We start from the raw sequence: 26,252 nt of genomic DNA on the forward strand, positions 1-26,252 counted from the left end.
AAACTTGGCTTTTAGGTGGGCTTTGTGGTACAAGAAATTCAGTTACTCCTAAGATGCACATGTACAGTGATTCCTTGTGTATCCTGTTTTTTTAGAAATGGGAAAAGTTACTAAATTTTAATATCCAGAAGAAATAAATTATTAATAAGTGAAACACAAGCAGGTATATTAGACATACAGTACAATAGTGAATTACTGTATCTTTTTTTTAGTATCAGATCTTAGTGAKCAGAGTTGTGCAAATCTGAGGGGTGTGTTATTGATTATGTAAAAGTTTGGTTTTTAAAAAGAAAAACAACCGTGTTAAGGCATTGCTAGAACAAAATGGAAGAAGTCTTTGGAAGAAGGAAACCGGTTACATTTTGGAAGAAAAGTCTAAGCCAGGAATGTGAAATGTAACCCAAGTTTTCTACTGTGTTTAGTGTAGGAAGATATTTTTTTTCTGCCCAGAAAAGTCATTTAGAAATGGGAGAATGATGGGATGTGGAAGGTTGTGAAGCAGAAGCAAAAATTATAATGGTTGAAATCTTTTTGCACATGTACTACTATTACAGCATACACATCTAAGGTGATCCAAGTACAGCAATCTGTCAATCTCTTGTGTAATGGGGATGTGTAACTCCCAGCAGGCCACCATTGGTTTATTTCCTCAGAACTGGGGTCTGTTTTGGCAAGTCAAARTGCAACAAGTGTCTGTATAATAACCACAGGGACTGAAGGAGAATCAAGTGTAAAAATCATTAAGCTCGTTTATATATTAAAATTATGAACTCCTGTAAAATATGAATTGCTGTTTTTCAGAAAAACGTCTTTTTTTTTTTTTTTACAGCATTGTTCCTGTATCCTTAGAGAAATTTTACTTAGTGGCTTATCTTTCAGTCATTTTTTCTTCCTTTCCCCTCCCTAGTATCACTTCTCCTACCCGTTTTTATTTTTCATTCGTGTTTTGTGCCTGAAGGTTAGAAGAGGCTGACTGTGCTGGAAGTGACTGCCTGCCTTTTGATTATTCATGGACAGTAATAGAAGGCACTTAAAAAGAACAATGAAATTGCTTATTTTTGTGATGGGCCATCTGTTGAATTGTTTTTTGCAACAATCACACAATAGTATCTATGTCATATCATTCTATTTTCAACAGCAGCTGATTATGTATAGTTGGCTACTTGTCTTTATTTCTGAAGTCCCATGACCATTTAAATTCACCTCTGCAAACCTTTGCCTCAAAGGTAATAGAAATGTAAAACAGCCGGTGTATATTTTCTTTCTATCTTCTGGGGTTTTTTTATGTTGTTCCTAATTAAGTAGGCTCTTAAATGTTTAGGTCTGTTTTCTGTGTCTCCCACCTGTAGTTTTATAATGGAAGTTAACATGGAATCATTTAGCAATTGGTAAAGAAATGGTGGAGTTCCGCAATAAAGAGTGGGCAAGTTTTGAAAGACTGTGGTACATTCACTGCTTATTAATTATCCCTTTTATTTTTTCCTCACCAAGCAATAATTAGAATCTTTTTCCATGGCTTTCACTAACAAGCATTTTCCTAGCTACAAAGCCACTTGCAGATCTATTGCAGCAGAAGCTGAAAGCAAGATAAAACAAATGTGTTGTCTTCTCAGGTCACTGACATTGCTGATGCCATGATTCTGAAGCAGCTTTTTGAAAATCTCTTCCAAAATGGGGTTGTCGTTGTGGCAACATCTAACAGGCCGCCAGAAGGTAAAAACAAACATTCTACCARTATTACTCAAATCCAGTGAATCTCACTATCTTACAAAACAATCGTATTTATATCATACTGTATTTTATACTGATGAACTCTCTAGTCTGCAAGAATCAGAGATATTCCAGCTTGTTGCCCGCTTTTGTTCTTAAGGAAGAAAGGTTTTTCATTAAATGTTATTCCTCCTTTATCTCAAATTCTGAGTGCTCCTTCCCCCACCACTCTCAAAACCTTTTGCATTTTCTGATCTTCTCTACTCTATCCAAATAAGTGAGAGGGTATTTGTGGATTRGGCAGTTGAGAAGGGGTAAAATACCACCTGTTTTGAATGTGGTTAAAAATAAGAAAAGATCATATCCTGCAGAAGAGGGGGCAATGAGATCACATTCATTCCAATTTTGAGCTCAGAAAGTTGCAGGCTTGCTCCACCAGCTCAAAGGAAAGCCACTTATCAATGATCATGCTTACATTCTTACAATCTGGTTTGGTGGAGTTACTTAAGTGGAGAGTTGTTTCCAATGTCACTCTTTTTAGAGTGACTAGTCACTTCTAGTGAGGATCTACTGTCTGAGTAGATCCTTCTACAAAGTCCCCAGATCTGTGTGRGTTTTAACCAAGCAGTAATTTTTTTGTAGGGGAGAAAAATGTTTGCATTTTATAGCATTAGCAGTTAGCATAATGCATAAACTTTKATGACACTTCAGAGTGATTAATTTGAAATCTTGAAAAGTGACTGTAACTGTTAACTACCATTTATTTTCCTACCCAAATTAATTGCRTAAAAGACAATTGCTAAAGATATGCAATTGTACAACGGACCTTATCTTTGCAAAAAAATTAGAAAAAAAACCAAGCAAAAAAGCCCATCCAAATGTTTTTATTAGGGGAGAAAATATTTCCCCATTGGTTTATTTTCCTTTTTTTGTGCAAACAAGATGAAATTGTAAATACTGTAGTTGAGAGAACTGCAGATAGACTGAATGCTGATGCTTTACTCACTTGAGAGCCATCCTTGTGTTTTCTGAAGCACTGCTCTTTACAGTTCAGGAGAATTTTTTGTCATACCTTGAGGATTKTAGCCAGACTTTTAAATTCAAGATGTCATTACGTGACCTTTATTGTTGTGTGGGTGTTTTAATGCATTAAGTCACTATATCAACCTGAAAGACATCCATGTGTATTAAGTACCCCAGGGAATGTCAAGAACAGCATCTCCAAAACTGAGCTGTGTTACAATCCCGGTGTTTGGCTGATGCCTCTCTCTCTTTGGTCACTATTCCTATATGCACACTGTGTGTCTGAAATCCCCCTGCAGGAAAGAGAGTTGGATTAGTGTAATATGCCACATCGAGGTTTAAGACTGAATGGAGAGATTTGTTTCTTGTGGATACAAAGGCTTTTTCATTAGAGAGCAGATGTGCCCAGCTCATGACCAGTAGTGATACACATAACTGTGTTGAACTCCTGCCTCAGGGGAATGTGAGGGGAAATACTCAGATTGAGTTTGAGGAGTCCTGGCTTCATGTCTTCACCAAAATTACTGTTTGTTTTTGTGATCCTCATGAAACAGAGACATGATCTGAAGCCTACAGCCCTATTATCTAAGTGGCTCTTACACTACTGTTACACATTCACTAGTTTTTGTAAGTAAATAAGCAATATTGCTATATAATTTTCACAAATGTATAAGCATCCTGATTTGCTGAATTGGAAATGAGCATGATACATGGCTTCTTACAACTTTGTTGGTAATTAGGATACGGAATTGCCTGTACTGGTAATTTTTCTAAATGCTTTCATGTATATGTCCAATTTTGTGAAAACCTTTCTGTAGGTGTCCTGTTGGTGTCTCATGCTTGMGGCTTCTTCTGTCCACAGTGAGGTGTTGGTAAAGCATAAAAGCTTTAGTGTARCTGTAACCTTCAGGCCTTATGGGGAATATAAGGGACAACCATAACCTGGCATGTGCTTTGTGTGGAATTTTGGTGATATCTCTGCCAGCTGTCTGTATTCTCTTATCATTCCTTCTATCAGTTATAGGTGTTATACTGCCTTTTTATAATATTAATGAAACAGAACAGCTTGTCATACAGTTTTAAGTTATTGTGTTTTCAAAGAAGTCATTCTGTTATGAGCTTGTTTGGCCGTTAGATAATTTGCATAGAAGAAAAGTTTATGTTGTGAAAATATATAGAGATAAGTAAAATAAAAAAYGCTGCTTTGCAGTTTGTTTTTGTTAAGTTGTATTTTGTTGATGATGCAGCTATGCATTTAGTTACATAATTCACTATTGTTTTCTTTGTTCAGTTGTATTTTTAGCAACTTTGCCCAAGTTTACATACGAATTTAATTTTCAATTTTTTGGTCTTAAGRGGGTGGTGACCCATTTCTCTTGCTKTGGAAAAGGGKGTGTACCTGGCAGAATTGGTAGAATATAAAGTGTGCCAAAGTGCACTGAAAAGGAATGATGCTGATTTTGTAAACTCAAATTGTGTATTTTTAGTTTATGTGAGGTTTTTGCCCTCTGCCAAATACTTGGGTTTAACAGTTGCATAGTTTGGCATTGCARTCTATACATACCAATGTATACCCAGTATTACAAATATTTTTTAAACCCTTACTTTAAAACAGATGCTGCTCTAATTTCTTCTAGAATTAGTTACATGTCATTAGAGAATTAAGTCATTTTTTGCTCCCTGTCYTGTTCAGATGTTCCTTTCTTCCTTATGATTGTATTGAATTTTCATACCGTAAAAGAAGACAAAGTGATTTTAGCTCTCCTTTTCTGTCTTTTGTTCCTCCTCCTGTCTCTAGCAACACTGAGCTTTATTTGCTAGACTAGAAGACTTTGTTAGAGATGTTGTTAAAACTAAGAAGCAAAATGGTACTGATTTCCTTTCTTTCAGATCTCTATAAAAATGGTCTTCAGAGGGCTAATTTTGTACCATTCATTGCTGTACTGAAGGTAAGGAGAGCCACTTGTTCRATACTTTACAATTTTGTCTGTTTTATTAATAAATTTGTAGAAGATTTGTGGAGAATTGCTTTGATGCAAGTTTCCAGATTACATTTATATATATATATATATCTGCTTTAACTATTTAGAGGAAAACTAATTGAAGGTAAGGCAAAAAGGAACTTTTTCCTTCTGGAATGAACGTGTTTTGAAAGCTGAACATTCTTAGCATGATAAAAAGTTATCTTTTTGGCTAAGGCGGCAGAATGTGTTTGTTTGGATGAGATGTTCCTGCTGGTGCGTATATGCTGTATAACRTAGTGTCCTTCTAACATTTATACTATGTTGTACTTGTGGATATCTTATAGTTATAATGCTGGAAAACCTTGCTGTTTCTTTGATATAAAGAAAGTAGTGTTCTATACCCCTCAATTACCTTGTTTTTGGATTTTTCCTGTGTGTAAGTAGTTTTTTTGAATGGCTGTTTGTGAGGCTTCATGTAATGTTCAACAAGCAGAAACTCTGAAGCAAACTTCCTTCAGTCTACACGTTGTATTGTGGCAAGTCAAAAACTATAATTGCTTCATTTAAATAAAAAATGGAGGATTCTTCCTCTGTGTGAATGACACAATGCACAGTTATTTTACAGTTAAAAAGAACATACACTGAAACAACACTTTTAAGTTCTGGACAAGTTGCAGATATTTTTCTTTCACAAGCTACAATTGTATTGTTATGTTATTGAGGGCTAACATAGAGCTCTTGTGTCCTGCTCTGCCTGGATTGACATGACATGTAAAATGGAAATAACACCATTTGCCTACCTCACAGAAGTATTGCTAGAATAAATACATTAATAATGTTAACTATATTGTTATCTAGGATAAAATAATTGTAAGGTAGAATTTAGGTAGGTTTGTCTTTGTGATAGGAGATCTGGAATTGCCAAATAGATGCATTGGTTGGATGTTTCTGCTCAGGTGGTCAGCAGTAAAGCAGCTGACAGTGACTTGCATTTTCAGTGGGCCCTTTTGGAATCATAAGATTGCTTAATTGCCTAAGCACCTTTGAAAAATCACGTCTAWTGTTGACATTTGTACAATTACCAGGTTTCAAAGTTAATATGCCATTGACATGATTGTGGCACTCCTGTGCATATCAGAATGGCTTCATATGAAGTCAGGGAGGTAACCAGTGAGAGTGGTTCTTACCTGGGTGGCTTTAGAAAAGWAAGGAACATAAATGAACAACAACTTCCATTTCAGATTCTTGAAAAGGGTTTATTCTGTAGCTGGCTGCATTGGCTGAGAACTCYCACTCATGGAGTATTTTCAAGATAGGAGTAGTTTCATATGCATTTGCTTTTTGAAATCCAGCAACCATGGCAAATAATTCTTTTCTATATGTCTTTCTTTATTGACTCTTAGTTTTCTCTCTGATAAAAGTAAGGCTCTTCTATTTCACTGGCGTCGGGGTTTAAGAATACCTATAATTTATGCTTATTTATAGTTTACTTTTTTCTCTTTTARACTAGCTGAATTTTAAAAAAGCAAAATGTAGTTTATGCATCAGAACACCTCATGAGGACTGGGAAAGTAAACAAAAATTTTTAGAAGGGACAAAACACTGAGAGAGGTGCTAAAGATAGCTTGGTCTAGAGAATGGAGTAGTGCAAAAATAAGCAAGTAGCACCTCTACCCAGACTAGAGGTAGATGAGCATTATCATCAAAATGAATGAAGGAAGAAGCATATTTTAATATTATTCACAAGGGGCTTTCTAAAATTCTGGATTTCCTGTTGTTGTTATTTTTCCCAGCATCTTTGTGTTTTAACACTGCTCTAAGAATATGAACCTTCAATGTCACTTCAATAAATATTACCAATGTAATATTCTTTCCCAAAGACATAATGACCAAAAGGTGGATCAGAGGAAGCTTATCCACAAAATGCTTCTCTGAGCCTGGTGGGAAAATGGAAGGGTAATGGCATGATATTAAAATTATTAATTAAAAAAWGTCAAAATCTACATTTTTAATTCAACACTGCAGAAGTCAGCATTTAAAGAGCACATTGGAATGTGTTCTAGAGTAAGATTTTAATAATTGATCTTTACGTTACAAAYGTGTGGATAGAACTACAGTGATATTCTGGCTTTAGTGGTTTGAGAAATGCAGATTTAGGCCTTCCCAGTATGTGTGGAATCTGTGTGATGGTATTGATATAAACTGATAAAGTAGCTTCTACATCAGCTGTGCATAATTTCATGACTAGGAAATGTAAATATGATATCTTCTAGGATTTTGTGTGAAAATATGAAGGTAAATAGCTGCGTTGGTTGCTTGCAWATGTTTGATTTAATGTCTTTACCTCACTCCAAGCCATGTGTGTCTGTGGTAATGTAACTCTCGTATGACCTGTCCCCTGGTACTGGCTTTAACAACTGGGACTAAGTCCTGTCATAGTTTTCTGTGGGCTCAGAGCCTCCCAGAGGGCTTTTTTGGGGGTTTAATGGGGGTGAGTAGGTGGGTTGGTTTTGTTTGGCTTTTTTTTCAATAATTAACTTTGGTGATTGTAAATCTTAAATTAGAACTTGAGCACTAAAAGTAGTTCAAGTTCAATACAGGAGTTTCAAATTCCTTTAAATGTTCTTGCGAGGGTGGATTGGCAGTATATTTCTGTGAGGAGATGCTTCAYTTGAATTAGATTTCAGGCTCTTTTCCTTCCTCATGAGTGGAGCACGTAGTTTCTAGATAGCTGGATAACTATTACTCAAATACCTTTTCTTCTTTTCAAATGATCAAAAGTAATGATTTCTTCCCTAGATCTAAAGTTTCCCATGTTCATCCTCAATTTTGTTTTTATTTTCTTCAGTCTATGTAATTCCAGTATCTTTGTTTGAGTTCCTATTTCTTACAAAGATAACTGCAAACCAATATTTGTCCAATATGCAAAAGGATGAAATAGCACTCAGGGGAAGATACAGTTATCTTCCAAAGTTTGTCCATATTGTCTTTCTGGGTGGTTAATTACTGGGGACAAGTGATTCTTGTGTGAGGTTGCAAGTTAAAAGTTCYAATTTTTAGGGCCACATGAAAGCTTCAGGTCTTACAGCTGGCGGCCAAATAAAAGCCCCAGGTTTGTGTCATTGGGCAAGTCAGTAACGCCACTGGCAGCTTTTTCTGTGCTATGTGTGTTCCCTCTTCAATTCTGAGCTTATCCCAGTGTTCTTCCTTTTGAAATATTAGATAGTTTGAGATGTATTTTTTTCAGTGATTCTTTACTCCTGTAACTCAGAKKGGTAGTTTTTATAAACAGGAGAAARCTCTGAATTCATCAGTTTGTCATCGTGGCTGTGGTTCTTTGGTATTCCTTATGAAGGGGTTTAGTTTCTGCAACAGATAAGGGTGCTTCTTCAATCCATGAAATTTTACAAAGATAGAGCTTCACAGAGATAAGAAGTATTAGGAAGAAAAAATCTTTTAATTCTATAATTGTAATTAGATTCAGTCCCTTCTGATTGAGCTTTTAATCTCGCAGGATCTCTTGCTGAGCATTTTAAAGTGTGCGGAACTCCTATGTGATTTTTTTTTKWRAMASASRSWKYTYKWRAAAAAAAAAAAACATGCATTGCTCACAGCTACTTTGTTCAAATGCTCAGAGCAGAAATATTCCAAAAATAGTCACTCTCAACCAAAAAGAAATATACACATTTTCTAAATGTTTTAAAGTTGATTTACAAAAAAAAAAWAAAAGCTATGTTTCTTGGAATCACAGAATTGGTAAGGTTGGAAAAGACCTTGAAGACTGAACCCATCACTGCCAAGTCCACCCACTAAACCMTGTCCCCAAGTGTCACATCTACATGTCTTKACTCCAGGGATGGTGTCTCAGTCACTTCCTTGAGCGGTCTGCTCCAATGCTTGACAAGCCCTTTTCATGAAGAAATTTTAATCCCAAGACCKTTTTTTCCATGGAGCTTTCCAGCCACTCTGCCCCCAGCCTGTAGCATTGCCTGGGTTGTTGGAAGCCAAGTGCAGGTCCTGGCACTTGGCCTTGTAGAACCTCATACAAGTGACATCAGCCCAGCCTGTCCAGATCCCTGTGCAAAGCCTTCCTGCCCTYCAGYAGATCAACATTGCACTAACCTTTAACTAATTGATCTAAGATCYTGGAAGGGGAAGGCGTGCTTTAATTTTCTTTTTTTGGCAGTAATTTTAGCAACTTTTTAAGTTTTGAAGACACTTAATGGAGACACATCAACCCTTAACTGTTCTGGAATCCTTACTCTAATTCAGTGGCTAATTCAGTGGCTAATTCTCTGRGAAATCGGGAAGGAAAGCTCCTCAAATAATTTGTGTAGTCTTTAACTTCAGTGAGCAGTGCTTGAGCTTCCAGAGGTTTCCTGGAAGTGTAGCATGAGGCTTTAAAATGTTAAGCTATGTTGAAATACCAAGTATGTAACTTCTGCATTTTGTCAGGTTTTCTTCATCCAACTGACTTGCACTACTCTAAAGTGTAACTGAAAGTCAAAACGTTTTAGGGCCTTTCATAGTCTGAGTATACCTTTAAAAGGGCCATTTTTAGAAAAAAAAATGTTTGGCTTTGACTACCTGCTTTGAGTAAAGAGGAGGAATGAGCCAGAAATCTATTGTCAGTATGGCATTAAATTACTGTCAGCATATTTTTTTCTCTTCTTTTTTCTTTTTTTTCTTCTGCTATTAGGGACGAAATAATTATTTATTTTAAAACTGTTTAATATGACTTTTAACAGTAAGTGTTGTACACTCCATTCAAATAGAAAGCAATGCATTATTTGTGCACTGTATTGCCCTACCTTTCTTGAAATCGGTTWATGATTATTTATTTAGAATTGTGTTGACTGTGGTTTTAATTATAATATACCCTTACAAAGCAAGAAATTGAGGAATTTAAAAGCATTTTCACTTTTCAATAGCTTCATTTGAGAATGTGAAAAATACTTGTTTAAAAAACATTTAGAGCTGCCTCTAAGGAAATTGTGGGAGTTAGTTTTGTACAAAGGCATTTGGTAGATATAAAATGTCTTTGATGGTGCAGTCAGCTTTTGTCCAACCACCTGTGTGAGAAATGCAGGGATTTGTTGAGTGGCGGATCTGCCTCTCTCCTCCCCCCTCTCCCAAAAAAGTCATCTCCTTGATGAAATTGATTTGTCAGTTTGTTCCAGTCTAATGGTGTGATAGCCCAGCAGCTTTCAGTATGTTGAATAGTTAAAACCTGCTTTTGAGGTCAGTGTCAGCCACTCTGACCCCTGTGAACTGTCACCTGAGTCAGAATTGCAGGGATTAGGCCTTTGATATTGTGATGGCTTCGCCTATCAATTGACTTTTTCATTACTGAAGATGTTGGGCCTTTTGTTTCCCTTCTTAGTATGTAACCAAGCAAACTCCTAAGTAGAAGGAGCATTTGTTCTTGTTCTCTCTCTGTGCAAGTAATAGAAGTACTCATCTTTTGTGAAGTGTACCTAATTAAACATAGAAAAAATAAAAATAGCAAATACAGCATGATTGCAAGTATTTTTGTGCTGAACATCAGTATAATTTCTGGGTAATTTTAGTTGGATAAATTTATGAGACTATCAAGTAATAAAATGTTGTATACAAGTAATAAAATGTTGTATATAGAAAGTAAGGTGTCAGATTAGAAGCTACCAATCCCTTCTTCATTCAGCCTTCTAAGCCTGTGTGTGTGTGTGTGTGTGTGTGTGTGTGTTAAATTTAAACACAAGGGTTATTTGAATTCTGTAGTTCAGAGCATGTAACTGTTACAATATTTTATAACATACCTATTGCTTTATTGTGTTCTCAAGGGATGAAATGTTCAGTTTGTTTACCTTTTATGTCTGCTTTAGACACTTTCTCCTAGACAGTTTTATTTAGATGCAGATCAAAACTTTATTTTAGGATGAAATAGTTGCTACTGTAGCTCTGTGCCAGGCTTCCTGCCTTCTCCCTTTCTTTAATTGTTAGGATTTCCTGAGCTCTTGCTTGGTTTGTTTGCTGCTTGATTAAAATGAATAAATAAAAAGCATATCATAGATATGGAATAGTTGATTCCTGCTGTATCAGGGTAAATTAGTCTAATTACACGTGGCAGTTCTGTTTGCTTGTGATGTAATGTGAAATGAGGTCCTGCCTCCCCCCAAAAAGCCCGAGCCAATTAATAAAGCTTTTAAGCTCTTTGTCACGGGCCACCGTGGAGGTCTGCAGAGAAGAACTTTAATCCAATAAACATTTCATTTAGATCATGAAAAGAAAGCATGAGGAGAAGCTCCTACAAGAGAGGGTGTTACCAGCAATTCTAGTTGTGAAGAGATGGGAGGAATTTGCCAAATTAACCAAGAGGCCTTCATATTTAACACATAAATGTGTCAAAACTAATAATAGAATAATTTAATTTGAGTTGAACCTTACTTTGTTAAAATTCTAAGAAGCCACAACTGTTTTCTTCAAAGACTTTGCTGTTGAGTTGGATGGACAGGGCAAGGGAAGGTTGTGAGAAACCCAGATAGCAAATAACACTGGCCGATGCTGGTGGAAAGGCGAAAAAAAAGGAATAGATAATTAGGTGTAATTAGCGTGTATGAATTGTTGTCTCCCTGCCCTTGGCTTGAATAAATTTCAGAGAAAAAAAACCCTAGTGGCAAAACCCCTTTGATGTAAGAAGAGTCATTGTGGTTTGGCAGCATAAAGGCAGTGTTTTATGCTTCTTACATAATGGTTGTGATACAGAAAGAGTGAATGGACCCTGCACCCCCCAGCCTGCTTTACAGCAAGGACTTTTGGATTCCCTTGAAACAAAATGCATCAGAAGTTTTCAGTTGTGGGTAATGAGGTAGTGGACCTCATCAGAGCTAAGCGTAAGCCATCTTTAGCCTTTGTTTAGATCTTAATCGTGTTTTTTTTATTATTCTGGGAAATTCAGTTTTGTAAATCAAGACTACTTTTTTTTTCCTTTCTTTTTTTTTTTTCCTGCCTGCCAACAGTTCTGGCAGGAGCAAAGGCTAATACTGGGAAAAGAAATACAAATCAAATGTTAAAAAGAAAAACAACAGCATAAAAGAAATCTAGACAAATAACTTCATCCAGGGTATAATTCCAGTGAAGTACATGTATTGGGGTGAATTTGACCCTTAGCTTATGAAACATYATGTTATAAATTCAGCATGAACTCTTGGCATTTGTTTYTCACAGAACRCCACAGCTTGCTTATTAGGAGATTGAAAGTTACAGTCATTACTGGTCCTTTAGCAAAACTGGGTGTTATGCAGTGATTTGTGGTTTGCAGGTGGGTTTTTTTTCTTTTGTATTTATTCTTATTCTGCAAGGAAGATTTTTTTCTAAGTGATGTGAAATGGGGAGCACTGTTCAGTGTAATTCTTAGTGCATGGAAGTTTACTCTGCCATTCTTCTGTTCTCTGACTGGAAAAAGGAGAGGCTACTTGTCTCTGAGCCGGCACAGCCACATCTGTACCTCCTGAATTCTTTCACTTTTGTCTGAATATCTGAAATACCATTCACAGAACAGTACATTTTAAGAGTCTCTCTTTTTATTCATGCACCATTATTTTACAAGTTAATTGTCTATTTTTCCTCTTCTTAGGGGGTAGCTGATTTGTAGCTAGACATTAAAATAAGTTATTGAAAAGTTGTACAATAGATCGTATGTTCCTTGTGGTAGCAAGAATAGTGGGGTTTCTTAGTTGTTAGAAGGCTGTAATGTAAACTTGTGCAACTTCCACTGAATGAATTTTGCCTCTCAATTTATCTCTGCTAAACTCTTCAGTTTAAAGTTTAAATGTTCTTGTCTCAAGTGTAAGAAAAAGATTCATTGAAAAAGTTGTATTTAGCAGTATTTCTCTTCCCAGATCTTTGTACTCTAGGTCGACTAAAAAATAATTCACAAGTAAAGTGTTTGTTATCCTGAATCAGCTTGAGAGTGATTGCTTTTTTTGCTATCGTACAGGGTCCTTGGATGACATTTAGAATATTTTCCTTAAAATTTGTTCATGTGATTATTTGAGTTTTTTTGTTGTTTTTTTTTTTTTTTAGTTTTGTTACAGTGTTTGCAATTGGGATAAGCATAAAGTAGCTGAGGCTTTTGTAACAATTTCCCATATTTCATTATTGCAGAAAAATATAGGGCAAAAGATTGTAAGAAAAAAACTTAGTTAACCCTTTAAASCTTTGCAGAGTTTTGTAGAGCAAATGGCCTTTTCTACTTGAAGTTAATTTGGTCTGTGAAAGGCAATACCTGAATACTATGCAAGATAAGTAATTATTCCTGATTGTAATGTTGGGGGTTTAATTCAGGCATAGGTCACAGGAAATTCAGTTAGGGTAGAGTATGTACAAAGCTAAGAAATATGCAGATTTTCTGTTGTAAGATTGTGTAAAAATTATTTACAGTTAATACTTGCACAAAGGTTAGAAAGGTTGATGAAGTGATATTTAGTTTTGCTTTACTATTCACTGCATGTCAGAATGTAATTATGACTGATTCATGAAACTGTCTTAGGAATGAACCATCTTTATTAAAATGCTGATCAAGAAAAGAGCTGACAGTAATAAAGAATAGAACACTTTAGTCTTGTTGCTTTTGAATGATTGCTAATTACCCTAGAGGTCATGTGCAGTGCTTGTGAGGATTCATTGACATTTTCTTTAAAGTCTACTGTTTCAACAACATCTGAACAAGGAGACAAAAACTACATGCACATCCAACAGTGCTTGGATCAAGTTTTTCTCCACCACCAAATACCTGATGATTCCCTTTCTCCTTCCTCCCCCGAGTACATCTCATTCCCATGGATTAGTGTAGCAGAAAGTTAGGAGTGTAACAAACTTGATTAATTTTTTTTTGTTGGTTTTTTTCAGGTTTTTTTTTTTGTTGTTTTGTTTTCAAGTAAGGGAAAAGGATAAAAGGAGCAGCCTTTTAAAGGTCCTGCACCTGTACTTTGCATGCTCATGACTAACAGTCTGGTTGATCTCCTTGTAGAGCTGCACTCTGGAGTGCAGCTGGAGAGGAAAGTGCACTCACCCTTCTCTCAGCAGGCTGTGGACAGAYCTGTCCAGCTCTTGAGTCCTAGTTGGGCCAGATTCACATCCTGAAATTTCACATTCTAGTGACTGTCATATGCTGGTGACTTTGAGAGTACACCAAAGTTAAAACGTGTGGATGTGCTTTGTATGTCAGCAATAAATTTTCATTACATACTACATTTTTGCTTAAGATGATTCTTGTTCTACCACAGTTATGGAAAATGCCAGTTGTAATGGTTTCCTTTGGATGGAGAAACCTTTTGTTGAAATTGATTAAGGAGAAACCTTTTCTTTAAATTGCTTAAGGGAGAATTTTAAGGAAGAAGAAATGATATTCTAGTTGATAATCTAACACTGTGTGGAGTCAAATAATGAAAAATAAAAATGGTTAAGTCTAGTGAGCTTTGTTTACCTGAGGAACTCTTCCTCTGTTGTTGGCTGTTGACTCTCATCATGTGTCTACATGTTGTGTGATGTGGGAGAGCTTTTCCCTCTTCCTGTGAATGTAAATGTATGAGAAGAATGATTGCAAATGAACAATCTAATTATTTTCTGATTTGTTGAAGGAAAGGAACATTAGTGATCCTGTGTATTGTTAATGGAGATCAAATCAGAGCATGTGTTTGAAAAGGAGGATGAGACCTATGTGAAAATTATGATTCCTTTTCCTTAGAAAGAGTGGCTGGAAGTTGCACTTCTTAGATAGGCATAATTAGTAACAGTAGATGCTCCAGTGTGCATGTTCAGAGGCCAAGGGTATTAACTGRGCAGGTTTGCCTGCCTGATATTACTATACTCTTCTTTGCTCATATGGAAAATGTATTTGACACTGCAGATGCAGTGCTGCCACTGTATTTTCAGGTGTCTGGTCTAACCCAGGTGTGAAAGGCTGTGGAAACTCATCAGGCTGTGGAATCAGGTGTGTAAGGTGATTATCCTCCTAAGCTGAAGCACTCTATTCTTCAGAGTRCTTCTAAGMTGGAGTATCTCTGTTCCCCTACACCTTCTCTGTAGGTCCTCAGATATGAATTTGACAGCTAAGTGCTAATCTGGGCACTCCAGTTAGTTCTTTGGCTGTTGATTAGGACTCTGTGGTGATTAATTTATCTATTCTTGTGGTCTAATAAGATGATTTGTATGTTGTTTTTTCGTTTTCTTTTTTTTAATGCCATTAAAATTGAGAGCAGAGAGTGGTAATTGGGTTGACTTACCGTGATCTTCAATCAGGTTAAGAAATAKCTACTCACCTGCATTATCAAGTGTCATTAGCTGATCAYAGTCTTTGAGCTATTMTGTCTAAAGGTGATTGTTTTTGGTATGGTGTCTAGAGYTGAGCCTTGAGGCTTTATCTTTTCCTTGTGTGAATACCAAGTTTTTATGCCACTGAGTGGAAATAAGTGCATGCATATGCTGTATTTTTAACTTACTAATTGCGTTTTCAATTCTGTAATTGTATTTGTTCTTTGTATACATAAATACATAAATGGCTTCAAAATAAATTGTATGACTAATTAATTTTATGCATTTGAATTGAATAGGGTAAGCCAGACTTTAAATATCTCAGTAGAATAGAAAAACTGTTGGAAATTGTGGAATATTTCCATTAGACTGACTGTAGCTTCAATATTYATTTCAAAAGAAGTTTAGCCCAAAATTAAATTTGAAAATTTAGAACTCCATCTTAAGAAATGGAAACCAATTGTTATAGTTGTYGGTTTTACAATTAAGTCCTAACAATCTGAGCACTGCAGTTCTTTCTCTGGCTGTTGATTAGGATTCCATGGTGATTAGTGAGTGTGAGAATGCAATCACATCCATTGGGTTTAATCAGATGGAGAAAGTAGGATTTTTATATGTAGTCTTTGTAGGGGTTTGCCCCATGCTGTAAGAAGCTGAAGGGTAAAAAGTAGAGAAGCCTACCTTTCCAACCCTCCCCAAACTTCCATKATTTTTAAATTATAGTACAGATTTTTTGGTACTGTGATGCAGGAGAATAATGTTGCCGATGCCTGTGAARGGGAGAGAAGATGCATGGTGTGGTACTCACATAGGCATCCCTCTCTGATGTTCAGTATTTCATTCTTACACTGGTGAGCAGGATTTGTTTTTCCGTACCATGCAACCATGTATCTGGTTTTCCTTTTTGCAAATCTAGTATTTTAAGTGTTTAGCTTGGACATACACATTATTTTGCTATGCTTTATTTCCCTTTGTTATATGTTCTGTTTATATGCTGTCTTTTTAACATTTAAAGCATTTATCTTAAGAAAGTTATTTATAAATATGAATGTTTTTCCTTCTGCCTTTTTGTGAAGCAGATAAGTGAATGTTTATGTGTGCAGCAACAAAGAGCCGTGATGGGTACCCTTTTTGACAATGAAACCCCAAAAGGAAAAGCTTTTGGATCTCTGCTCAGCACATAACTTCTCTGTGACCTTTCTGACTGAGCAAAGGTGACCATGTGCTGCACCTATGGATCCRTACTTGTCATATTCACATAAGGAAAGGTTGTTCCTACCCTGCAAAGCCTATAATCTAACTGTAGGAATCATGTCTTAAAGGGATGTTTTCTGAGAGCATGTTGCAATGCAGATTATGATGTTTGAGTTTMATGTAAGGAGCTGTTCATTTTATGTGTGTTTATACAGTGTCTTAATAGGTGTGGGTGAGCTTTCCAGTGTCTCAATGAAAATGATTAGCAATGAGCATGGATAGACACCTAACCTGTAAAAGGGTTAGGAAATTCCTGTGGGTCTTTTATTTGTATTTAGAATATGATCTCCAAATGGCCRCAGTACCTTCCTGAGCTGACCATCAGTCTGGAGAGGCCAAACCCATCAATTCATTAACAACATCCAAGGAGTAAAATGCCAAATGTTTGCAAAAGGACCGGGTATTTCTCAGTTCCTGTTATCTGTCCCCTGCTTTTATGCTTACACTGTGTATTACAGAAAACTGATATGGTACATCAGAATTCTGTTGTTTCATTTTGTTTATATTTGGTTTAGTTAACTTTGTCTCCTAAGGAAGCAAAAAGTTACTAGGACTATAATAACTGTATTTCATAGATCTCTGAACAGGAGTCTACTATTGCCTTTCTGGCTGAAAGGTCCTATATCTAACAGGTTTTTTTTGAAATTAACTATATCATGTTATATCATATTAGAACCAGTAATAGAACATCATTGCAGACAYACAAGCAAAGTTTATAGGGTAAGAAATACCTCTGTTAGGCTGACCTTAAAAGGGGCCCAAAAACATAAATAAATTTTTGAACACACAAGTTTCAAAACACACTTCTTAACTAGAGTCATTAATGATRGTGCTTTTCCCTGAATAGTGATAATACTAATTACTTCAAAGAAAAAGAGAAGGAAGAAAAAAAAAGTATCTTCTTTGTAGCTTTATTGGTAGTATTTACATCTTCAGTTCCACGGTTTTTACCTCCAAAACTCATTCAGTGAAATGTTAAATCRTGGAGTCATAAAAGGCTGATGGTGCTTTTAAGGAGTAACAAGTTTGTAAGTGGAATACAAGTGAACTAAAATAGTGCAGCACTGAGCACCCATTTCTGTATCATCAAGCTGCAATGACCTGCACATTTTAGCCCAGTACAAATCTGAGYGTGCAGGTCACCTGCTTTAGCAGCTGAGCCTCCAGCACCACTGTAAATACCAGGGAACAAATTTACACCAGCTACAGTGTTCAGGTGTGAGGCTTTTTCTTTCAGCCTACCATAACCATTCTGCATTCACTCTTCACTATACACAGCACAACAGCCTGAGGGAGCAGGATGGTTTRTAAATCCGTCTTGAGGGCCAAAGAGATCAGGCTGAATTAATGTGAAATTGCCCATCTCTTGTTTCCAGGAAAAAGAACAAACCAAAATGAATAACAGCATAACTAAATATGCAGGTATCTAAAGTTAATCTGAGTAATCTCATAGTTCTCAAAGCTRTAGTAATAATCTGATGAGGTTTTCMYYTACTAACATAAAGAAAATAGTACTTAAGCTAATCTACTACTTTGGGAAAATAAACTATTAGGTGGAAAGATGCTGGCAAAGAAAAGCTAAGTGCACTCGCTTTGCTGTGAAAATGTCAGTAATCTTCCTTCTAGCCTTGGCTGCCAGACTGATGCTGTAGAAAAGCTTAAACATCCTCCCTCCCTTGTGCATATTATTACATGCCTCTGGAACTTTTTTCTTCTGCTCTGTTATTCTCTTTCTTTGTGAGCTCACASGAAAAGAAAGGGAATAGATTATAATAATATTGTAGCACCAATGCTATTGTGTTTGCAATAGCCTTAGTCCAAGATAATGATTTGATTAGCATGGCTTTTTCACTTACTGGAATTAAAGATACATGGATTTTCTTGGGATTCTGTGCTTTCAGGATGATTTTTTTTCACCTTCTTTCTTCAGCTGTATGTCTTTRCAGAGAAGTTGGAGGTTTAAAGTATAGGTATAGAGCCTTCACTAATAGCCAAGGGCAAAAAATTAGTGCAATGAGTCATCAGAGTAATTCCTGAAGATATTTGTGATCTATGTGTCCTATGCAATGCATGTGTTCAGAAGGSCCATTGTTCCTTAAATCACTGATGATAGTTCTTAATTTTTTCACTGCAATGTAGTTGGTATAAATGAGGTTTKACATTTCCAATTTTGTTATTTGAATGGCCTCAAGGAGGTTTTGAAAAATTTGAACATTCAGAATATGAAACGCTTAACAAGAATATTAAAGATTAACCAATAGTTCATAGTGCAGTGAAGAAGCAGAGTGATTTAGTGGATCCTAGCAAACCTAAAAAATTTATTAGTGTTGAATTACATAATAAAAAGTTTCATTGCTTTAATTAAATTGTTGATAGAGCTATATTTTCTAAAATATWAAAACTTTACCTCTCTTGTTTAGCTTCTTTTGCTTCTTGTTACATGTAACACACAGAAGTTGTGTATCTTGGAAGTAATCATAACAGTTAAACAGAGCTATTCCCTTTTCCAGGGTGGTAAAATCTGGATCCCACTGATACTSATAGTGAGAATTTTGCTGTCAACCTCAGGCCATTAATCAAAAATAGCACCCTTAGTACAGCTGGATTTGAGTTTTCTAGCAGAAACAATTATTGTGACTACCCAGGGACATCTGTATCCCACTTAGAATCTTACAGGTTGTTTAAAGGGGAATGAAAAAGATCCTCTTCYGACTTAATTCACACATTKCAAAAATGAAATAAAAYCTTTTTTATATAGAGCTTTGTTTATTTCCCCCATGTCCATTTTGCGGCAAAACTTGGTGTGGTTCATGTATTTGATATTTGTGTAATAAAACCTGTTCTTAGTAGAATGAAAAGATAAAATTATTTTTAGGTTATAAAATAGAAGTACTTWCACTTGTTGGTAGAATTTKTTTGTGTTCTGTTAAACTTTTAGTRCTCCTAATTTTGTATTTCAGAACATACATATTTTAATGTGGAAATAATTGTTTTTGCAASAAAGCAGTGCCTAGAGAGAATGAGTGATATCCACCCTCATTTCATTCTRTGTGCTTCTAATCTGTATTAATTTTTTAGGTGATGGACTCTTTTGTTTTGAATGTGTGAATGATTTTCAGCTTTTCTCTTTGCTTTGCAGCTTTTTGATCCCGAATTTCAGTTTTGCAGATGATATTCATGCTCATGGTTTATCACAGCAGTGTGTCTTCTCTGTATTACAGACAACAGTAAATTCAGCTTTGGCTTGAGGAAAGCTATTCATTTTCTTTTTTTCTTCTTTTTTTGTTGTTGTCTCTGTAGAAATACTGCAGCACAATCCGGCTTGATTCTGGAATAGACTACAGGAAACGAGTGCTTCCAGCTGCTGGAAAACTTTACTACCTGTAAGTTTATCTGTGATATTGTATTTGCTCTCTTTTTCCTTCTTATTAGCCAATAATTTCCTAGTCAATGGGAAATGAAAAATGTATAGTAGAATTAGCAGGGTATGACTTTTCCTTTCTTTGCCTTCTGGTCCATTTTGTTCAGCAAACCGCCTTCCATTATGCCTTGATATTAACTTCATTAAAGTACATTTTCAGTATCCACACTAGCATCATTTATAATGTGTGACTGAATAAAAACTAATTAGATTTTTTTGGGAGGTTTGGTGTTTGGAGAACTGAAGTGACAGATGGTTTGAAAGTAATGAATATCCTCTTGTAAGAGATTGCACAATTCTCTTATAATAGAAGAACATCCTTATTGTATTTAAGTAATTAAGTATTTATAGAAATCCAATGACAAGGATTYATTTAATTTTGGGTGTTTCCAATGCTGTGGATTAAAAAAACCAACACCCTTCTGTTTTGACAGATTGTTTTTGTTTATCTTGACAAAATTTCTTTAGCACTTTATATTTGCAAAGAAATATATTTTAAAATATATTCACAATTGTGTTTATGGTTGCAGCATAAATCTGCCTAATAGGAACATCCTCTTTAATACTTTGGAACCTTTGCAAGGCAAATACTTTTCTGTCTTTTATTTTCTCTTGTAATATTATTTAATGAGTGTCAACCTGAACAAAACAGACTACAGCAGCTTAATATTATATTTATAATTGTTGCTCCTTTAAAATACTGATTTAAAAATCATGATTCCATTAAGTAAGGTGTGGTATTTTCATTGCTGTGACAGGTGTTTGAAATCAARTATGTCCATGCTACTTCTTAATGAAGTTAGATGTTGTAGTTGTTTGTTGAGAAGGAGGAATACTGCTTGGTAGAATTACAACTGGTAACTCTTTCTGCTTTTGAAAGGMAATGGCAGAATTTCTTATATGGAAAACAGGTCCAATGCAGGTTCTGTATCCTTAAACTGTGACTGTATGAACTTGAGAAAAGTAGCTCTTGTTCTGTACTCTTGCCTGACTCCACTTTCTCTGCCCTTTGTGGTGTCTGTTCAGAAGTGCTTTTTGAAGCCAGCACTGATGAGTGTTGCTCACCATGGCCCTTGGTCTGATTGCTGCTGTCCCTACTTGTGGTGCTGTTCCTGTGCCTGCTGCACTTTGTGACTTTCTGTTGGACACTTGTAGAGAGCATCTGCCATATTCTTTTCTCACTGTCCATACTCTGAAGAAAAGAAAAGTATGTTTTTGGTTGCTAGTAGGTAATAGGCTAAACATGGTGCCTGTGTCTTCAGATCTGAGAAGCAATACAAAGCTCCAGGAGTAGTGCCCAGACAAAATATTTCATTCTGYTCTGCTGTAAAATTTGTGATCAAATGAATGTCAGACACTAGCAATAATTCTCTTTTATCTTCTCATACAGAAGGATGTTGATTACCTTCAGAACTTGATGTGTGAATCATTAGGAAGCAGCAGGGGAAAAAGTTATTTAAAAACCCCCATAGCTTCCAGTTAGGTACTTATTTCCTTGTCCTTTCTTTTTCTGAGGGAATCTCATTCATTCTTCTGTTCAAACTGGTTCATTGGAGCTTTCAACCCTGTAGAATAAGCTTAGTATGTGGGGATTCCTTTTGTTTGGTTTGTTTTAAAATCAGGTACTGTATGGTATTTTGCTACAGATTTTTGAAATTTAATTAGCAGTCTTGTCCCCCAAAGAAAATGTTCTTGTCCAACATGTTTATGTTCTTCTATTAATGGTTATTGTATCATTGTCACATTTTTTTTAAGAATCCTCTTGATGCTTCATATTTTGTTTAATCTTGTCTTCATTAAAGTATGTAACTGAGGGTTACTTAAAGCTGTTTCGTACTCATCTGAGAGCAATCAGTGTAACTCTTTTACAAGATGCCTGATCAAAGCATCTTCATTGAKCTCAGTCTCAGGTTCTATTTTCAAAACAAACTTTCTTGGCTGTTAGGTGCAAATATGCACCTTGGTGTCATATTAAGCTGCTTCTTCTGGTAGCCTTTCATTGAAATTTCTGATACTGTTATTCATGCACATGCACATACTCTCTGATATACATTAGTTAATTAATTTATTTATTTATACAGACATACACAGTCTTTTATGGCCATACTCCCTCTTATGGCCTTTTGTTTTTGGTGTTGTCTGTTCTTTTTTGTTTATCATTTTGTTAGAGAAATGCATTGCACCAATATCAATGTTGAGAGAAACTTCTAGAATTTTATGTAACCTCCAAGTCAGAAAAGGTTTTTAACATCTTGCACTTTGTAGAAATTGCACTTGTAGAAATTTGTGGATTTTTTCTTTTTTTCACCAATTTCTTTGTATCTACAAGGTTTGTTATTGTTAAGCTTGAGCTAAAAAGTAGTTACTTCAGTTCTGCTATTAACATTTTTAAGGTGCTTAAGGGCCAATGAACAGGAGGGTATTTGTTTAACAAGCTGATCTTCATTATCAGTTAAGAGGATGACTACAACTGTGTGAAGCAGTGAGGCCAGAATGCATCAACATCTATAAAATGAGACCTTTCACAGCAAAAGAGTTAACACAAACTTCAGTGAAACATTTTATATCCTCCTTCTGGTTTGTTGTCTACCATAACATTAACATTTTTTTGTTGTCTACCATAACATTAACATTTACTATTCTCAACTAGAAGTCTTACCTATCTATTAACCTTCAAGAATAAAACATTGAAAGGTCAGTTCTCTAATCTATTTAGTGATTGAAAAAAGTTCTCAGATTTGACTGATTTTTTAATTCTTGTGGCCCAGAGGATGAATGTAAACTTTACTTCAGCTATCAGCACAGATATTTTGCATTTTCCCTGTCTATGGTTGGTCTTTCCCAAGCAATATTAGGAATAGAGATTGGGAAACTGCTAAATTGCAAATGCAGAGATCATACTGGTATTTTTAATTTCCCAGTTTAATTTTGCAAATTGTTTGATCAATGCAGTCGGTTGACTTGACACCCCCCACCCTCCCAAAAAAAGAAAAATCTGCTTCATCATTTAATTTCACAAAGTCCCCTCTYAGAAATTTCAAAGGATACTTCTTTAGGTGCTTGACTGCCTTGCCTTGCCTTGTCTATTGGCTCTTATTTTGCATGCAAGATAGAGCCAGAAGCCTTTTTTCTCATTGTGTACTCATAGTGTTAATGGATCTGCTCTGCCTGTATTGCCTCATTACTGGAAACAGCTCAAAACACAGAAGTCTTTCAGTGTATGCAAATAAGGCAGAATCATCTACCTGAGAGTTAATATTCTCTACTTTTAAGTGTATTCTAAATGTAATGTTTGTATTTAGAGCATAACATCCTGTTCTCTTTTTTTTTATGGGCAAAAAGCTAAGCAGGCTCAGGCAGCTGTTTGATGTTGGCTTCAAGTGTTATTAATTTCATATTCTATTATTCTTTTCACTGTAGCACAAGTGAAGCTGATGTGGAGGCTGTCATGGATAAGTTGTTTGATGAGCTGGCTCAGAAACAAAATGATTGTACGTAAGTTAATTTCTCTTGAAAGAGAATACATTTAGAACACAATGCCCAATCTCCACTGACCAATTAATAAGTTCCATTGCTGTATATGGGTTGATGCCACACTCAAGTGGCAGTCATTGTATCAGCATTTTGTCTAATTTATGTGTTGAATCATGTGCTATTATTCATGAAGCTATGCATTTCCTATCTGTAAGAGATGAATTTTATAGTAATTATCCAGAGAAGATTGAGTCTTTGTTCATGTTCCCATAGTAACTAGACCAAGGATTCTAAAAGTGCAAGGCAGAGAGCTGAGGCTGAATAAAGCGTGTGGAACCATTGCAGACTTCACATTTGAAGAGCTGTGCGACAGAGTGAGTACCCAGTCCAATCTACATCAGTTAATGCTCAGACTTTTCACAGTTAAAAAAAAATTCTAACCACACAAGCTTGCTTTTTTCCCAAGCTGCACTAAATTAAAAAGGCTTTTATTTTAACTTGATTAACAGAAATATTTTGAATTCAACAGGAAAAAGAAAACCCTTCTCAAAAAGAACCATAATAATTTTCTTTTTAATGTTATAGTAAATTCAATCTTTGGTATATTACAGATGGTATTCAAAAATCCTACTACAATATATGCCTGGCCTAMCATCATTGCTGTGTATGTGATAGCATATCAATATGTAAATAGCAGTCAAATGCTGTTTTTATAATCTTGGGTTTTAGTTTGATACTCAAGCAAGAGAGTAGTGATCCTGGCACCACTAGAGTAATACTGTTGGTACATGCTGTGTATATGCAGCTACATGTACAAGGAATGTTTAACCCCAGGCCTTCTCAAAATATGCTRGGTTTTGCTAAATACTGCCAAATTCTCTGCTGAAACATGTGAGATGTGAGTCTTGRAAACTTCTCCTTGAATTTGACCTCCAGTGGGTTGGAAGACAGTTCCCCTGGAGTTGCACTGTATTTCAGAGATCACTGTACTGATGTCTGAAGTTGCTGTTAAATGATCACAACCCTAAACTGGGCCAACAGAACTTTGGATTCAGAGTGGTTACCAGTGGTGGCTTTCTTTCTCACTTCAGATGCCTTCTGCAGATATGTTGTGGTAGTCTCTTATAGSAAAATCACGCTTGAAACTAAAGCAGCATGGCAGACAGTAAATGTTGTTTTTTTAACAACTTCCTCAGTCATTGCCTATTTTTMTTTTCAGATCACTKATGTGTCTTCATAAATATTACATTAATATGTTGRTAAGGGGTATCAGTGTGCTCTCTTCATAGGTAGAAAAGTAGAGCCATGAACTTCAGAGTTGTCCATTAAATTTTGGTGAATGGCCAGCGTTGCCTCCACAGTGATTTTCTTTTCATGACTCTAAAATTTTGCAGTGATTCATAGCAATGTTAGACAATTTCCCTCAGTATAAGCTGTGTTTAGGGTCTTGCCTGCCCTCCTGCCATTAAAATCTGCTAAAAGGCAAAATTAAAAAAAATAAATCAGCTGTCAAACCATGAAACCATAYTCCTTTTTTTCATGCATTCTTTTAAATTTTGATGGAAAAACTTACACATGCWGTGTCTTTTTTAAACAGAGTGGGAAATTGCTCCCACTCACGTCACAGAAGACATAGGGAGGATCCAGAAGAGTACACTGGTGGTTTATAGCAAAAAAATAGCCCAAAATGAGGAGACATTCAACATGACAGGAAATATGAAGTAATTTTTATGTATTCCAGTAAGCAGGCTAATGGTGGGAATATTTGTTGAGGGATAAAGCAGAAATCTATWGTGGACATCAACAAGGTATTTGCTACTTCTTGTGAAGCCAAATGGTAGAYAAGTTGATGGCATCATTAAGTGCTACTATTAAAAAAAGGGAAGTAGAAAGCTTAAAAGATGTCATGAAAAGCAAGATTAACAAAAGAAGAATACTGGAGGGGGATTTTTTGGATTTGCAAGGAGTGAATCTGTGAATCTGCAGGTGTCTTTGTGCAGGATGTGGGGACAAAATCCCATGGGAAGGCAGATTGTACAAAGGGACATGAGGCAGGAAATCTTCTTGTTTGAGGCCTGTTGCAACCAGGGAGGAGCTTAATTGACAGTTCAAGCCAAGCCTCCAGACAGATAAATGAAATTTGAAGTTGGTGTTGTAGGAGCTCATTAAACTTAGAATTGAAAACAAGGTATGCAGTTGGTTTTGTATCAGTTTTAGGATGTGGTGACAAGCATGGTAAATGGGAAATGCTCATTAATGATGAAAAATGAGAGATAATTGCTATTATTGAAAACCCTGTGAGACAATTCATAAAATAATAATACAGAATCAATGCTTGCACATACTTAAGGACAGAGTGGCTAAAGGAGGTGGAAGACAGTGTGCAACATTAAAGGTACTGGTATCTGCCTTAAAGTTAATTAATACAAGGTTCTTGAGTACATATCAATCAGTCTGCTAAATAACAAACCCAGAAGGATAGTACTCATAGGGATCTGTTCTGTTGCAARTGAGGAATGAGGTGGACTGCTTCTTGAGCACTTGGCTATAAAAACCTTATAAAGAAAATATATCATTGTATGTTATCCTGTAGATGAAACACAGCAAAAGGTGAAATGTAATTAGCCTGAAAATTRCAAAAGATAATTTTCTAGCATAAAATGTACTACATCCAGTACAAGGTCATTTGGCTGGTTATGAATTTATCTACAAATTTGTGTTGTGTAGGAACAACCTTCATTTTCTAACATGTAAWGAAACCAAAAGATATTCCAAACAGTGAAGTTGCACATTTGAGTGTTCAGGAAGAGCAGTTTTCAAAAGCAAAAGGGAAGTGWGACTAACTGTAAAGGGACTTGTAAATAACAACAATAATAAAAGGAGCAACACAAAAGAACCCAAGAATGACTCTTTGAGGAGGAAGATAGTAAAAGTATTTACTGTGACACTGTTGAGACAGAATCAAATGATGTGGAGTTAATGGCAACTAGTTATGAAATGCAGGAAAATTATAAAATAAAGGCCCTGGGCAAGTATGTCCATACAGATGAAAGACTTACTTGCTAAGTAAAATGGAAGTCTTTATGTTATCTGAATGTTACTGGCTTATTYTT

The 26,252-nt window shown here is 35.8% G+C and overlaps 1 protein-coding gene across 2 annotated transcripts in view; it reads left to right on the top strand.

Moving 5' to 3' along the window:
• The window catches only part of AFG1L (AFG1 like ATPase), a 65,378-nt gene that overhangs the window by 21,298 nt on the left and 17,828 nt on the right, over positions 1 to 26,252 (top strand). Inside the window, exons 6-10 of one of the 2 annotated variants that reach the window (XM_057390145.1) lie at positions 1,614 to 1,713; positions 4,624 to 4,682; positions 19,545 to 19,627; positions 23,086 to 23,156; positions 23,413 to 23,513. In XM_057390145.1, the coding sequence (XP_057246128.1) occupies positions 1,614 to 1,713; positions 4,624 to 4,682; positions 19,545 to 19,627; positions 23,086 to 23,156; positions 23,413 to 23,513 (414 nt within the window). The remainder of the gene's footprint in view (positions 1 to 1,613; positions 1,714 to 4,623; positions 4,683 to 19,544; positions 19,628 to 23,085; positions 23,157 to 23,412; positions 23,514 to 26,252) is intronic. The other variant, XM_057390146.1, reaches the window with a different exon arrangement.

Source organism: Malurus melanocephalus, unplaced genomic scaffold (assembly GCF_030028575.1).
Source record: "Malurus melanocephalus ecotype Western Australia unplaced genomic scaffold, MMel_1.1 scaffold_23, whole genome shotgun sequence".
In the NCBI taxonomy this organism is placed as follows: Eukaryota; Metazoa; Chordata; class Aves; order Passeriformes; family Maluridae; genus Malurus; species Malurus melanocephalus.